We start from the raw sequence: 14,430 nt of genomic DNA, 5'->3' as shown, positions 1-14,430 counted from the left end.
ATCATGATGCAACCTGGGTGTAACTGCCAACAGGAATAAAAAAAAATTACTTATCTCAATTTATTCTAATTTAGAAAGTTGGGATATCAAAGCATATTAGATTATAAGAAGTTCTTATTGATACTGTAGGTATCATCACTTTTAATTTCTTTTACCTTTCTTTGTCTTTAACTGCTTGTTCAGCCATTAATTTTCTTAATTCCTCCAGGCGTTGTAGATCTTTCTCTTCCTGTTCTTGCCACTTGAGCTGTTTCTCAGCCCAGTACTTTTTCACCTAGAGTTTGAACAAATACAGTAAACAAAATAACAATCATTCACAAGCAAAGGTAGTGAGAACAAATAAAGAAAGAAAAGTATTAACTTAAAGAAAATCCAATTTTGATCTTTTTAGAATAAAATTTGTATTTTAGAACAGTATAGCTTAGCTGAAACAGCTGGATCCACACCAGCCAAGTTCATTTTGGCTGAGGTGGAGACCCTGCTGAGGAACAGGAAGAACATGTGAGTGGTCTTCATGTAAGTATGAAGTTTTTCCAAAGCTGAGTGAGAAAGAAAGGCCTCAAGCAAGATGGTGAAACCTGAGCAGGGAAGCTTATTAGGAAAGATGAGGGGTTTGGGATCCAAAACAAGGAATTGGGATTTAAAGTAAATATTGCTGAAGTGAAACTCTGAATTCTTCATTTGAATAAATTCTACAGGATTCTGTTCCTAAACCAGGGCAGTTCTTCAAAGACAAGTGGTGGAATTTGCAGCAAGGTTTTAATTCCCACCTTGGCAAGACATACGTTACAAATCATAAAATCATTTAGCTTGGAAAAGACCCTTAAAATCAGAGTCCAATCATAAACGTAACACTGCCATGTCCACCACTAAACCACATCCCTAAGCACCACATCGACACATCTTTTTAACACCTCCAGGGATGGTGACTCAACCACTTCCCTGGGCAGCCTGTTCCAATGCTTGACAATCCTCTCAGTAAAAAATTTTTTCCTAATATGCAACCTAAACCTCCCCTGCCACAACTTGAGGCCATTTCCTCTTATCCTATCACTAGTTACTTGATAGAAGAGACCAGCACCCACCTGACTACACCCTCCTTTCAGGTAGTTGTAGGGAGCGATAAGGTCTCCCCTCAGCCTCCTTTTCTCCAGGCTAAAACAACCCCAGCTCCCTCCACTGCTCCTTGTAAGACTTGTGCTTTAGACCCTTCACCAGCCTTGTTGCCCTTCTCTGGACGCGCTCCAGCAACTCACTGTCTTTCTTGTAGCGAGGGGCCCAAAACTGAACACAGTACTTGAGGTGCAGCCTCACCAGTGCTGAGTGCAGGGGAACAATCCTTTCCCTAGTCCTGCTGGCCACACTATTTATGATACAGGCCAGGATGCTGTTGGCTGCCTTGGCCACCTGGGCACCCTGCCAGCTCATATTCAGCCAGCTCTCAACCAATACCTTAATGCTACCTTAAGAAGAAAACTGCTGCAGTGGTACACTTCCCAAAGTTTTGAATGATGACTGGAGCTAGCCTCACAAGCCACCAACCAGCCTGGAAAGCTGATAGAGCAGGTTTTCTTAGACACAGGAACAAGAATCACCTTCTCATCTTTGAAGTGCTGACTTCAGAATGTTTTTTTAATATACTTTTAAAGAACACCTGAATCACACTGAAATTCAGGAGCATGACTCCAACACTGCATTCCTAAGCTAGCATTAGGTGAGTCCATCCAGGTACTGGTCACGAATGCTGAAGCCACTACAACACAGGTTATGTAGGGATCTCAGGAGGTCATCTAATCCACACAGTATGATCAGGAGCAATAAAAGCATTCCCACCTAGGTAAGACATCCCTGAAATACAAATGCATTTTCTTTGCTTCTGAGATAACTACTACTATTAGTTTTCACCAAGTCCCAACTGCCATAGTTGGATTGCCAGCAGTACTGCTCCTAATAAGTGATCAGTAAGGTATAAAGTATAATATCTGTAATGTGGTACGAGGTCAGCAGTGACTGCAGTACAGACAACTCTCTAGCCTTTTATTTTTCAGCTACATTTACAAGAAGCTGTTGCCTGTCACTTTCACAGAGATAAGCCTCTCTCACTTCAGACAGCTGGCAGGGGCACAGAACTTCAAATTCCTCTCCTGTAACAGAAAAAAGCCATTCTGCTTGCAGAGCAAAATGCAGGGAACATCCTCCTGTAAATCTTGCTCCACAATCCAACAGCACCACAGCAACATTTCCCAATGATGCTGCATGCAAATGAGGGCCCATGGCTGACATCAAGCAAGGCTTTCAGGAACCAGTGACCACAGGCCATATTAAAGCTCATGACGGCACGCAGCAACTTTCACGAACGCCAAGAAACCATCCTCTGGGGAACAGAAAGCACAGAGTGCCATGACCAGCATGGCTGAATGAGCACCACATCCCAAATTTGAGTGCCACTGACCAAGAGGGCTCCTCCACTCCTCCTGTGACACATCAGCTCAGTGTGCAGCAGCAGTCGAAAGGCAAATTAAACATGTCTAGTGTCAGGACTTGGTACAAAAAGAATAGGAAAACACAGAAAATATGTTTATAGTCCCACATGCAGTTCTGATCCCTCCCTCTGTGAAAAGAACCTTTTCATATGGAAAGAGAAGAGAAACAGTAATGATCAAAGGTTCATTGTGTTCATACGAGTTTTCATACAGGCACTGAAGGAACAGGATGGGGCTATTCAGATGAAGTGACAATTTATGGGGGATTTGATAAGAAGCCTACAAATTCATGAGTGTCACGAAGAGGCTGGATGGAGATCGATTCCGCCTCTCCAACATGAGAACCAGGAGGCTTCAGCTGACACTAGCAAGAGCCAGATTTGGAACAAAGAACAGACGGCTCTCCATGCAGCGGGTGGAAGGCTGGTGGAGCTCCTTGCTGGTGGATGCAGGAAGTTCACACGTGTTTCAGGAAAGACTGGGCAACTGCCCAAAGAGAGAGCCCCTGGGGAGGGGTTACTAAACTGACAAACCACATCAACATCAGGGAACAGCTGGAGACAGGGAAAGTAGCCAGGAGGGAGGGAGGGAAATTACCGTGTGTGTTTCCTCTATTGTTACAGCCACTGCTGGAGTCAAGAGGCAGGGCTGGGTGGGCTACCAGCCGATGCCAGCACAGCCCTTCTCCCCACTGCCCGTGGGACCTCAGCTGCTTACTGCAAAACTCAGCGCTAGGGCTAACTTCAGCTCATGGCTTGGTGAAAACCATGCATTCTTTGGAAGACTAACAGCAACACAAAATGTATGCAAATGATGACTGTTAATACAGAATAGAAAAAAAACAAAGAGGGAGAAGACACATAAAATCACAACTAAGGTTTTTTTAATAAGCACTAATAAACAAATTATATATTAGGACAAAAAGCCCTTTAGTTTACCTAATTTCAGCAACTAATTTTCAGGAAGGTTCAGACATCTGTAGATAGGAACCTGTGTATGAACATAAGTTCAAAGACAGAGAAATGTATTCAGGGCACTACGCTCCTTCTTATTATGTTAACAATATAAAACAGTTCAACCTATGTAAGATGATTGGATATGATCATAATTCCTCAACTCAGTCTATGAAAGGTATCAATTATGCTTATTGGCAACATGATGCTCCAGCCATTTCTTGTATCCTTTTGCCTGTGGAAAACCGCAGCACACCTCAGTATAAGACCTCCCACGTTTTCTGATCTTGCAGCCTCTTGCCCTTACTGAAGCTAAGCTGACCTATCCTGCCTGTTCCAGTTTAATACATAATAATAACAACAACACACAATAATACAACCCATATTCCATGCCATCTCCAACAGGTATTGTATATTCTCTTTTCTGCATTATACTAAGTATTCTGCTATCCCAACAAGAAGAGTTAGGATGGCATGGTAGATCTACAAGGGTTAGCGCTCTTGCAATTTCTCTTTGTTGTACTTCTCACTCTTTCGTTTCCACTTTTTTTTTTCTTCCATTCCACATGCAGGTACCAGAAGAGAAAGACAAGCTGGGACACAGAAATAATGACATACCCTGATGTACTTCCAAATCACAAACCAAAGGAATAGCCAGAGAATGACATGGTGCTTCATACCACCTGAGGGCTGACTGAGAAACCCCTTAATTTCTTAGACCTAACAGACTTCTTGGCAATTGCTATGACAAATAGAAAGAGAAAAGCTACAAAATTCACTAAAAATTATTGCTTCCAGCAAAACAAAGATAGTGTTTACCTTGAAAAGCAAGACTGAGTTTTTGAAAAGACTGTTTATGATGACAGAAGCATATGACAATGCTGTCACTTGTAATTCATTGACAAAACAGCATTATGTTTCTAAAATTTAAAATACAGCTGGGAAAACAGAGAATAGAAGCTTTAGAAAAAAGATGCAAAACCCTAAGAAAATCTTAAGAATTTTAATAATCTAAGAAAATGCTAATTATAAAATTATTTATCAAAGCAATTAAAATTATAGGTCAATAATCTGTTGATTTTACAATTAAATGCATAAAGTTCCTGTGAAGGTCTGGGACCTTATCCTACCTCCCAAAACATAGGTAATTTCTTACAATGAAATTTACTTATGGAATCATCTCACATAGGAAAAGCTTCATAAAATGGCAATAAAAATAACTTCTGTATCACCCACTGAACTGTATCGAATTTAAGCCTCTTTTGGAGATTTCAGTTGAAATGGCAGTCAAAATACCGTTCTCTTTATGTGATTGTGCAGAAAAAACTTTTAACTATCATGATTCAGAACAAAACAGGTCTTCCAAATAGTGTTTATATTTCAGAATTCCCAACCTATAAGCCAATCATTTCTTTATATAGGCCATTTTTTACACATGAAGGACATGAAAATAAGGATTACAGTTATAACCGTATTTCTTAGAATGCTTTTATTTAATATTGTTTGGAATACTTATATTTATGAAAGAAAACTGTCTCTTCTGCAATTATTATCTTTCTGTATTCCACATTGCCTGAAGGCTTTCTCATAAACTCTAATTAGGGACCAGTTTCTGAAATTCCATATTTAAATATACAGGGAAAAAACTGATCAGCAGTCTAATAGAGCAAATGTAGCATTGGTATTTAAGATTTAATGTCATTTTACCTATTCTCAGGTTTGGAAGAACTTGACATACCCTGCCTAGGTTACAAACTAGGTAGAGTATGGGCATTTATTTTAGATATTATTCTTGCTGCCACAGAACATTCACCAGAAAAGCAGCTGCAGTATAAGGTTAGCAGCCCTTTTTAAGGTTCTAAGATGTAATATACTCAAATGAAACACATGATCATTGACCTTAAACAGCTGCTATTCCATCTGTGCATAGGCAGAGGACTGTTCTATGTAGACATTACACATAGGCCAGAGAAAAGCAGAAAGTTTGCACAACCAAAATATTTACACATAAAATGAACATTGCTGGTGGTTAGGTCAACACAGCCTCACCAAGCCTCTTCCTTCCTTGTGGTTTCAGAGCCACCTGCCACTACAAACACAGTGTGAGTAAAGACAAATAAGCAGAACAAGCTGTAACAAAAAGAAATGCAGCAGCAAAGTTTCTCATAACCTAAGCAGCAAACTGTCATTAAATATGGGCTGCCCCTCTCTCTACCTCTGTTTCCAGTGCTGGTGGAGAAACCACAAAAATCTCACAATCACACGCTCCAACTAGAACAACTTACACATTATCCATACCAGTCAAAATTTCATCATGTCTCACCCTTAAAACTCTTACATAGAAGGTGAGTGCAGACACCAAATGTAGAAGTTCTGCCTTGATTTGTTATTTTATAACTTTAAATCCAGCATGTAAGAACAGTAACAACATATCAACCAAGAACAAATACCAGGAAACTTATGTCAGTGTGAAAAAAACAAAAACAAAAAAAAACAACCTCCCCCCCCCCAAAACCATAAAGTTTTGTGACACAATGCACATACATATAATCTTGAAAAATTCCTGTGTCTTTTTATAGAGATTTATGTCTGAAAAGTTCACCAACAATATAAGCCAATTAACCCAGTAAACATTTGCTCCCCATAAGATAAGTTACACAGAAATGGGGCAGATAAATAAAGACAAGAAGGCAAAATCTATAGAAAAAACATGTTAACTTATATAAAGATTTTGTTTTCTTCCTTTTTTTGCACAAGCTTTCTGTAGTGTGATACATACTGATGTCACTAAAGCCTTCATATGCATCATGAAAATACTCTATTTGGAACAGTTTAGCCTTGTGTTCTTAACTCTGCTTCTAACTGGCGTACGAGCACAGCTTTTAGTGCTTTTAGAGCGCTTTTAGATCGCAGCTTCTTGCAAACATATTAGCATGAGTAGTTCCACAAGAATAAAAGAGACTATTTACTCATCAGCATTTGAAAGACAAAGCAGTAAGAATCTATGACGTTTTCTGACTTATTTTTTCCAGAAATAATTATGCAGTCTTAACAAATATGCCACAGGTGAGTTGGACTCTAAGCACACCAGATTTCAGTGTAACGAATAATCAGAAAAAGAGGTAGAGTGCTAATAAAACAATCTCCTGGACTTTTGCCATATCATTTAAATAAAAAGGTCAAGGCAAATAAATACGTGACAGCTTGATTTTCCAAAAGCATTACATTCACTATAGTGGATTTCTGATTTTCTATTAAGTTGAAGTTTAGACTTAGGCATCAAAGTTATTTCCCAAGTAGTCACCACATCAGTACTTAGAACAATGTAACATGGAATTCTGATATCCTGAAACAGTTAATATTACCATTGTGCTTCAGGCCCACTTTTAAGGTCCTTGTGCTGCAAAGTGCAGTGCGCTATCCTGCAGACAATATACTGTAAGGCTCATTTGCTGCATTGCAGCATACTTAACTGCAGCATTGGAACCTTTCATAGTCTTTGCCACTGCTAAAAAGCACAAATTTGTAAGAGTTAGAAATTCAGTAGGGCCTCTGCACTGATGTTTTTGTGACAGAGATAGTCACATACACTTATTTGTGTATGCCTTTTTTTTTTTAAACATAATGAAGTAACATAACTGGTGTGTAAGAGCAGGCAGCTTTACAGCTAAAATGGACAGTAGCAAAACTCAACTAACCATTTGCTCATCTCTATACTAATACTTAATACTTTACAAGAATACAAGGTAGTGAGATCAGTTAAAGATTTTAAAGGCAATTGTACACATTAATATATACAAAAACGTATAAAAGTTTCTCATACTTTCTCTTTCTCCTGAGCTCTACGAATCATTTCCTGTTCTTTCTGTAGCCTTTCTTTCTCATCTTCCTTTTCTTTTCTTCTGGCAGCTACAGCAGCTTCTAGTTTAGCAGCCTCTTCCTGCTGTGCTTTCCACTGTAGAACCTGGAAGAAACAGTTGAAAAGGTAGTCCTGCACCAGACTTGTGTAATACTGTGACCCTGCCAAACAGACTGGGAAGGAAACCCATGTAATCCATTTACAAGATAAGATTATAATCTTATCAGCAACACATAATCATTTAGTAAGCACCACCTTTCCGCACGTTCACGTGCAATTTGCAATGGACTGGCATAATATGCAATAAAATCACATATGAAAAGATTCTAGGCAAAATTGCCAAAACCACCTCAGTAACATCAGATCTTAAATTCCCCTTCACTGCTTAGACTTTCAATAACACGTACATTTCTTAATGAACCTATGAACAAATGGAGACCAATGCTAACAGACCAGAGTCTGCTCGCATCCTTCAACTCAGGTATTTCTGTAACAGCACTTTGCTTCCAACCAGGACTCTGTGGAAACCAATGGACTCCAGTGACAGAGACTTCACCTTTTGTCAGGTTTCAAACTGCAAAATTAGTCTAGGATCCCTGCCACCCATTCAAAGGTTATGACCGGTGCCTATAATGGTCTTGTATACCCGACGTCCCGCTCTTCTGTGGGAAGAGAGACATCGGCTGCAGCTTAGCTGCCTGGCAGCTTTCCGGACCGCTGGCTAAGTGGGTGCAGAATCAGGACAGGACCAGCTCCACCGCAGTTCTCCTTACAGGGCCTGCCACACTTCGTAACAAAAAGTGTCAGGGACGGGATAGATCACTTAGCTCAACATGCCAAGAATCCATTCTTGGCATATTCCTGACACACTGTATTGATTAAACAAGACAACACGTCCTCAGTAACTGGCAATGGGTAGGGACTTATTTTCAGTGTTCTCAAGCACACTGTTCTCAGTCAGCGTGGATCCCCAATTTACGTCGGTGTTGTCAAGAGCAGTTGTATGCTTATCTGTTTCATGCTGGTTTCAATAGGACTAATGATGTCTCCTTTTTGTTGGCTTGCCAGCTCTTTTTGCAATAGATTTGTCAAGTGCTAATAAAACTCTGTATTCCTCACAGGAACAAGCATTTCAGCCATTTTTCATCTGGTTTTCTATACTACAGTTAGTAATTTAATACTAAGAATTAAAGTATTTTAATATACATTTTTTCCACCTTTACTGCATTTCACTAGCTATGTGCGCAGACTATTAATTCTCCTGTTCTGTGCTTGTGAAAGATTTTTGTTCAGAAATCCAGTGCTCCCCATGGTCTGAGGTTCTCAGTGAGTTGCATCTGTGTGATGCCGTGTTTGCCCTGCTTCTTTGCTTAAATAACAATCATATTTTGTTCTTTGCAAAGTGTCCCAATAGACTAAACACTGCCGTGACTTTTCATGTAGTGCAGGCAAAGTAATAACATGAAAATAACATGAAATTTTACAGTGGTTGTAAAATTAAACTCTCTCTTTATTAAAAGATTTAAAGATAGCTTGTTAAAAAGATACTCTGCCTGTAACGAATGCCACAGATTAACCAACAGTTACTTTTGTCTCCTGCAACCTGAGTTTATCTTTAGAAGTTCAATGCAGTCTGCTACCATACCCAAGCATAAGCGTTAACTGGTGTGCTTTCATGTTTTAATAAAAACTGAGTTTTAGGGTTCTTCAAGCAACTTTCATTTACGGTATTATTCTCTCAGAGTACATACAACTTTTCCCAGCTTCAACTCCATCCTTAAAGTTAAGAATTATGATTTAGCTGAGCATTAAACTCTTTAACCTCTTTTCTTCCATTTTTGTAACTAATTCTCAGTAGAGGCCTGTTCATAATGGTGTTTCACCTTCTGAAATCTCCTTTCTAGGAGGAAAAAAAAAAAAAAGCTAGGAAACAGCCAACTTCACCAATTAGATGTTTTACAGGAAGAGAGCAAAGGCCCGAGTCAAAAATTATCCTTGCGACTAGGAAAATGTAGGCAGCTAGGAGAAAAAAGGCACAAGATCCTGAAAACCCAAGCCTCTCAACTTCCCTCCCTCTCCCCCTTACTTGAAAAACACTACTAATTATTTTATGGGGCAGTGGGGTGGAAACAGGCATAAGTTTGTACATGCCAGCAAGTATTAATGGCACTGAATGAGTGTCAAAAAATGTAGCGGGATGGTTTGCAAGGAGGGAACATAAACGTATGCACATGGAAACTGCAGGTGGGCATGGATACTGGAAAATATGCAAGAGGGATCAATTAGGATACATACATGCAAGCTGCACTTGTCCATATGTATTTGAGTGTGCAGTAATGTAATGGCAGACAGCACAGAAACAGCTATTTTTCTTTTAGCTATTCTTACCAAATTATTTCAAACTGGAATTCAAACTCGTACACTATAGAAAGAAAAATTAAAAATGTTATGCAGTGTTCCTTAGCACAGATGTTACTCTTCATATATGACTTTTCTCCTCAGAATTTTGAAAATGTTCCCTTAACAGGATCTCCTGTAGATGATGATGATGATGATAATAATAACAGCAATAACAATAATAATTCATAGAGCTTCTTTGGCAGTGGTAAAACTATCCTTTCATTACTAAAAAGAAAAAAGCACCCCCCCCAAATCCTTTAACCTGCCAGTCATAGGTATGTTAAGTTTCTATAAGAACTGGGGAGAACACTGAGCCCTTGTGGGACACTCAGAACACTCGTTCTCCCCCACCCCCCAATTTTCCATTAATTAGAAGTGACATATTAACATAAATAACCCTGAGACATAAGTACTGTAATATAAATAGCTCTAAGCATCTGCATTAAATAATTTAATTTTTTTCAGAAAAGAAAACTAAATATGACTGGTACCACTTGAATATATACTGCATATGAATCATGTACCTTAATTTCCTCAAAACAGGTTATTAAAAGAAGTACGGGGCAAAAGTTTTTGCTAAGTAGTAGGCTTCCCCTCCAGTAATATCATGCTTTTGGTCATCCCAAATACATCCCAAGCAGTATGTTCCAAATAATTTCCAAATTTTTATTTAATGACTTGATTAATCAAGACTGCCATATCACAGCATAAATACCTTGAGCCCCCTTACCCTGGCTGTGGGAGATACACATGCAATTCTTTATTCTGTAAAAAGGAATATGAAACCATGTTTATGGTTAAAATTATTCCAGGTTGCAGAAAACAGAATCAGAGCAGTTGAGGTTGGAAGGGACCTCTCAAGACTGTCTAAGACCACCCCCCCTGCTCAAGCAGGGTCAGCTACAGGTGGTTGGTTACCTAGGACCGTGTGGACCAAAGGGTGGAGGCTGCACAACCTCTCTGGCCAACATGTTCTAGTGTTCATCCACCCTCTCAGTAGAAAATTGATGGATGGAATGGAATTTCAAGTGTTTCAGTTTGTGCCCATTGCTTCTCGGCCTGTCACTAGGCACCTCTAAAAGAGCCCAGCTCCATCCTCTTTGCACCCTCCCTTCAGGTATTTATCTATATTGACAAGATCCCCCTGATCCTCCTCTTCTCCAGGCTGAACAGTCCCAACTCTATCAGCCTTTCCTCACAGGAGAGATGCTCCGGACCCTTCATCTTAATGGTCTTTCACTGGACTAGCTCCAGTAAGAAAGAAATAATGAAACACTTTTTGAGGCAGGGACCCGTATCCAGCTGTCCTCAAAATTAAAAAGAACATCCTCATTTCTAGACTAGCTTGAACCAGGGTCTTCTCACTCCCTGACACTGTAGCTGTTCCACTTGAAAACCACCAAGAAGCAGAAGAGCGTCTCTCTTCCAGTGTCCAGACATCCATTTGGGAATGTCTTCTCTGCTGTTTATTTGATGTCAAAGAATTACTCTGGTGTAGAGAGGAACACATTTTCCTATAGTTCAGTCCTCACATCATTCTCCCATATCAGTTCCCATACTCAGTTCTGGGACTCCAGTCTTTCTCTCCTATCATCTGAGATCTTATTTCCGTAACTTTGTTCATAAGTTAAAAACATCAAGTTGACAAGCAGATGCTCTAAGATTTAAGCAAGTTCCAAGAAAAAGAATCAGGCATTTGGCTATGGATTTAGGCCTAACAGAAATGCATTTTCTTGAGGAATATGCAAAGCAAGGATTCTTGTGATGTAGTTCAGCGTAGGGGCACTACCAAAAAGGCAGGAAAGAAGCAGGTAAGAGGATCTAACAAGCTTTCTTGGGAGAGTTGTCTGAACTCTCCCAAGTTCTGAAAAGAGCCACTTAAGTAGTGAGAAACAGCCAAGTATAAGGAGCAAGATGTATTCAAGACCTTTATTGCAGGGTTTTCTATAGTTCTAACACTGATAACAAATGCAGCACTAGATGGGGTCTGAACAGCTTGCTGAGCTTGGCAAGAATGAAAATGGATAAATGAGGACTTAAAGAAAAAATAGCTACGTAGCAGAGGTTTATTAGATGGATACTACAGAGGAAGCCAGCGGGTTTGGGCCTGTCTCATGCGGAGGGAATGACAAATTGATTGGTTCTAAGCCATACAAGAGTAAGAATACCATCAAGTGGGCAAAGAAATCCATAGCAGCTCTGCATGCTAAAACAAGCAAGTTCCAAGGGAAGTGTCAGCAGAAGAACGTGTATCACTTAATGCAAACAGTCAATTACAATTTCAAACCATCCATCGAAACAGAAACATGGAACAACAATAAAAACAGAACAAGGATGACATGAGAAGACCATACTAGCCGCTAAGAGACTTCTAGAGGGAAGATGTCAATTTTCATAAGGCCCTATTTTCTGGAGCTTAGCTGTAATACCTGATTGAAACCTCCCCCACACTGTGAAACTTGTAACACAAGGTCTTTGTCTAAACAGAAATTTTTATTTAGCAATTTTGACAGCAATCTGCTCATACATTTTAGCAGTTTAAAAATCTAAAATAAAATGCTAAATTGTTTCTGTTACCCTTCACTTGCTACACTAATAAACTTAAAAAGGAATGTTTTGAAAATGAATGTGGAAGAACATGCAATCATTTCTACCTCACTTGTGAAACAGACTGAAGCAAAAACATACATCAAGCTTTAAAATCTAACAACAAACAAAAAATGAATGAAATCTGCTAAAAGTCTACTCAGATTGGAGCTAGAATAAACTGCAGAAGCATTCAAAGGAACTTTAAACTTCTCTAATAACATCACTGAGATTTCTGAACTGGAATGAGGTAACAGTCAAACTATGTAACAAAAAAATTGCTTTTTTTAAGTTTGTATTTTCCTATATCCTGCTTCACACTCCTTTCACACTTTCTTCAATAATAAGATATATACCATTGTAAGTGGGCTCATGACATGATGCAGCTTCAGTTTCCTCCAAGTCTGAGAACTCTCTTGATCTTCTACTGGTCTTCTCCAGATATTACTTTACCTATTATCCAGGGATGTTTTTCAGTTGTTTGATTGCAGTCATAAGTTAGCACGGTGAGTCCATTAAATTGGTATCAATAAAAGCTGCAGGGAATTGATACTTCAGGGGAACTACTGACTGGAAATGGATGTTGAGAACAGAATTGGCCCAGCAGAGAGTCTCTCAAAATGACAACTGATTGAAGGAAAGCAAACAATAAAACAGTAAGCAGAAACAGATGCTAATCTAGTCTAAAATCACCTCAAGCCTCATTATTCATTCATTTTGATTAGCAGTTATTTGCGTTTCATATGCTACACTCCAGTCTCATGACAGGCCATAATCACTTTCCCTAGTTATTTTCACATAGCTCTTCTGTTAAAGCTTTTCCACTCGAGTCAGAAACAAATACTGGGGCACAACCTAGATTTTCAACAGGTTTCAGACAAACAAGTGAGCATTACCAAGCATCAAATATATAACTCCACTGAGCTGACAAAACATTAATCATGCAGTGAGGTTCCCCAGACAAAACTGATATGCCAATAATTCAGTGCATATCTCCACTACCTTCTACAATGCTATCTACACTGCCCTAAATCACTACTAAACACACCTATTTACTCAGTGGGTAGAATCTGCTTTCCATTTTTATCTAGTTAGGTTTTTTTAATGCATAAGCCCATTGCCAATCAAGAAAACGGGTAGTAACAGTGACAGAAGGAAGGGAAGTTTCATTGTATTATGCTTTCCCACAATACCCGTTTATTCTTTTGTGTAGGCAGCATATGAAGTTAGTCTACATCATCCCAGGCCCTCCCACGTTTATCTAATCCATGCCTTTTCATTAAGGCAAAAGAAGAGTCACTTCCTTTAAAAAATGAATCCTAACTGCAACAAAAAAAGGAAAAACTGGTAAAAAACAGAAAAGAACTGTTTGCAAAATATTTATAAAATGTGATTCAGTAGGTTGGCATTTTGCCATGTGTTCCCCACATGAAGAGTTAAAGTGATATAGGATAAAATGTTCATGACAGAGCTGAGCTAAATTAGTTTATTATGTAAGAAATACCAAAAATTAGGAATTAAACAGCTGATTCAAATGTCAATATATTTCACTTTTTAAACCACATTCGAACATTAACACATCTCTCTGCTAGAGAGTAGTTCTAGTCCCACAGCCTCAACTTATTTAGTGAGCCAGCCTGCCTACAAAGGGGAACTTCTCATGGGAGTACCATCCACAGAAGATGGCAGGGACCAGAATGAAAAGATTCCCAAACCAGTCCCCTGTCCATGTTGTCACAGGTTCAAAAATTAGGAGCTAGACTATCTTAACTCATGATAACAAAGGATAGAGTAGACTGCCTCTTATGGAAACCCAGCCTGCATCTGTATCTACCTTGCAGACTACACTTTACTGGGAGTTTGTACAACACATGGCACTGCAGGACCCCAACCCTATCTGAGAGCCTCTGGGCACTGCTGCAGAACAAATAACAACAACAAAGGGCAGGCAGTGAAATGGAGCATAATTGTTGAGGAATCTCTGTGGTATGTATTTCCATACTTTTAATATTTTGCTGTTTAAAAGTGACTACCTGATGATGAATTTCCAACATTCCTACAATTTAAGCTTTTCAAGAAAACCCACTGTATTCATCAGGTTTTTCCTCCAGAGGTAGTACTGTGCAGATCTGAAGACAAAAAAAAAATC

At 39.2% G+C, this 14,430-nt stretch overlaps 1 protein-coding gene across 1 annotated transcript in view; it reads right to left on the bottom strand.

Annotated features, from left to right (window-relative positions):
- The window catches only part of CCDC148 (coiled-coil domain containing 148), an 85,354-nt gene that overhangs the window by 16,052 nt on the left and 54,872 nt on the right, over window positions 1-14,430 (bottom strand). The window contains exons 11-12 of the mRNA XM_069780593.1: window positions 7,260-7,400; window positions 156-274 (exon numbers count right to left, since the gene is read on the bottom strand). Coding sequence (XP_069636694.1) covers window positions 156-274; window positions 7,260-7,400 — 260 coding nt within the window. The remainder of the gene's footprint in view (window positions 1-155; window positions 275-7,259; window positions 7,401-14,430) is intronic.

Source organism: Haliaeetus albicilla, chromosome 4, assembly GCF_947461875.1.
Source record: "Haliaeetus albicilla chromosome 4, bHalAlb1.1, whole genome shotgun sequence".
Lineage (NCBI taxonomy): Eukaryota > Metazoa > Chordata > Aves > Accipitriformes > Accipitridae > Haliaeetus > Haliaeetus albicilla.
This window is presented reverse-complemented; position numbering and strand designations above follow the sequence as displayed.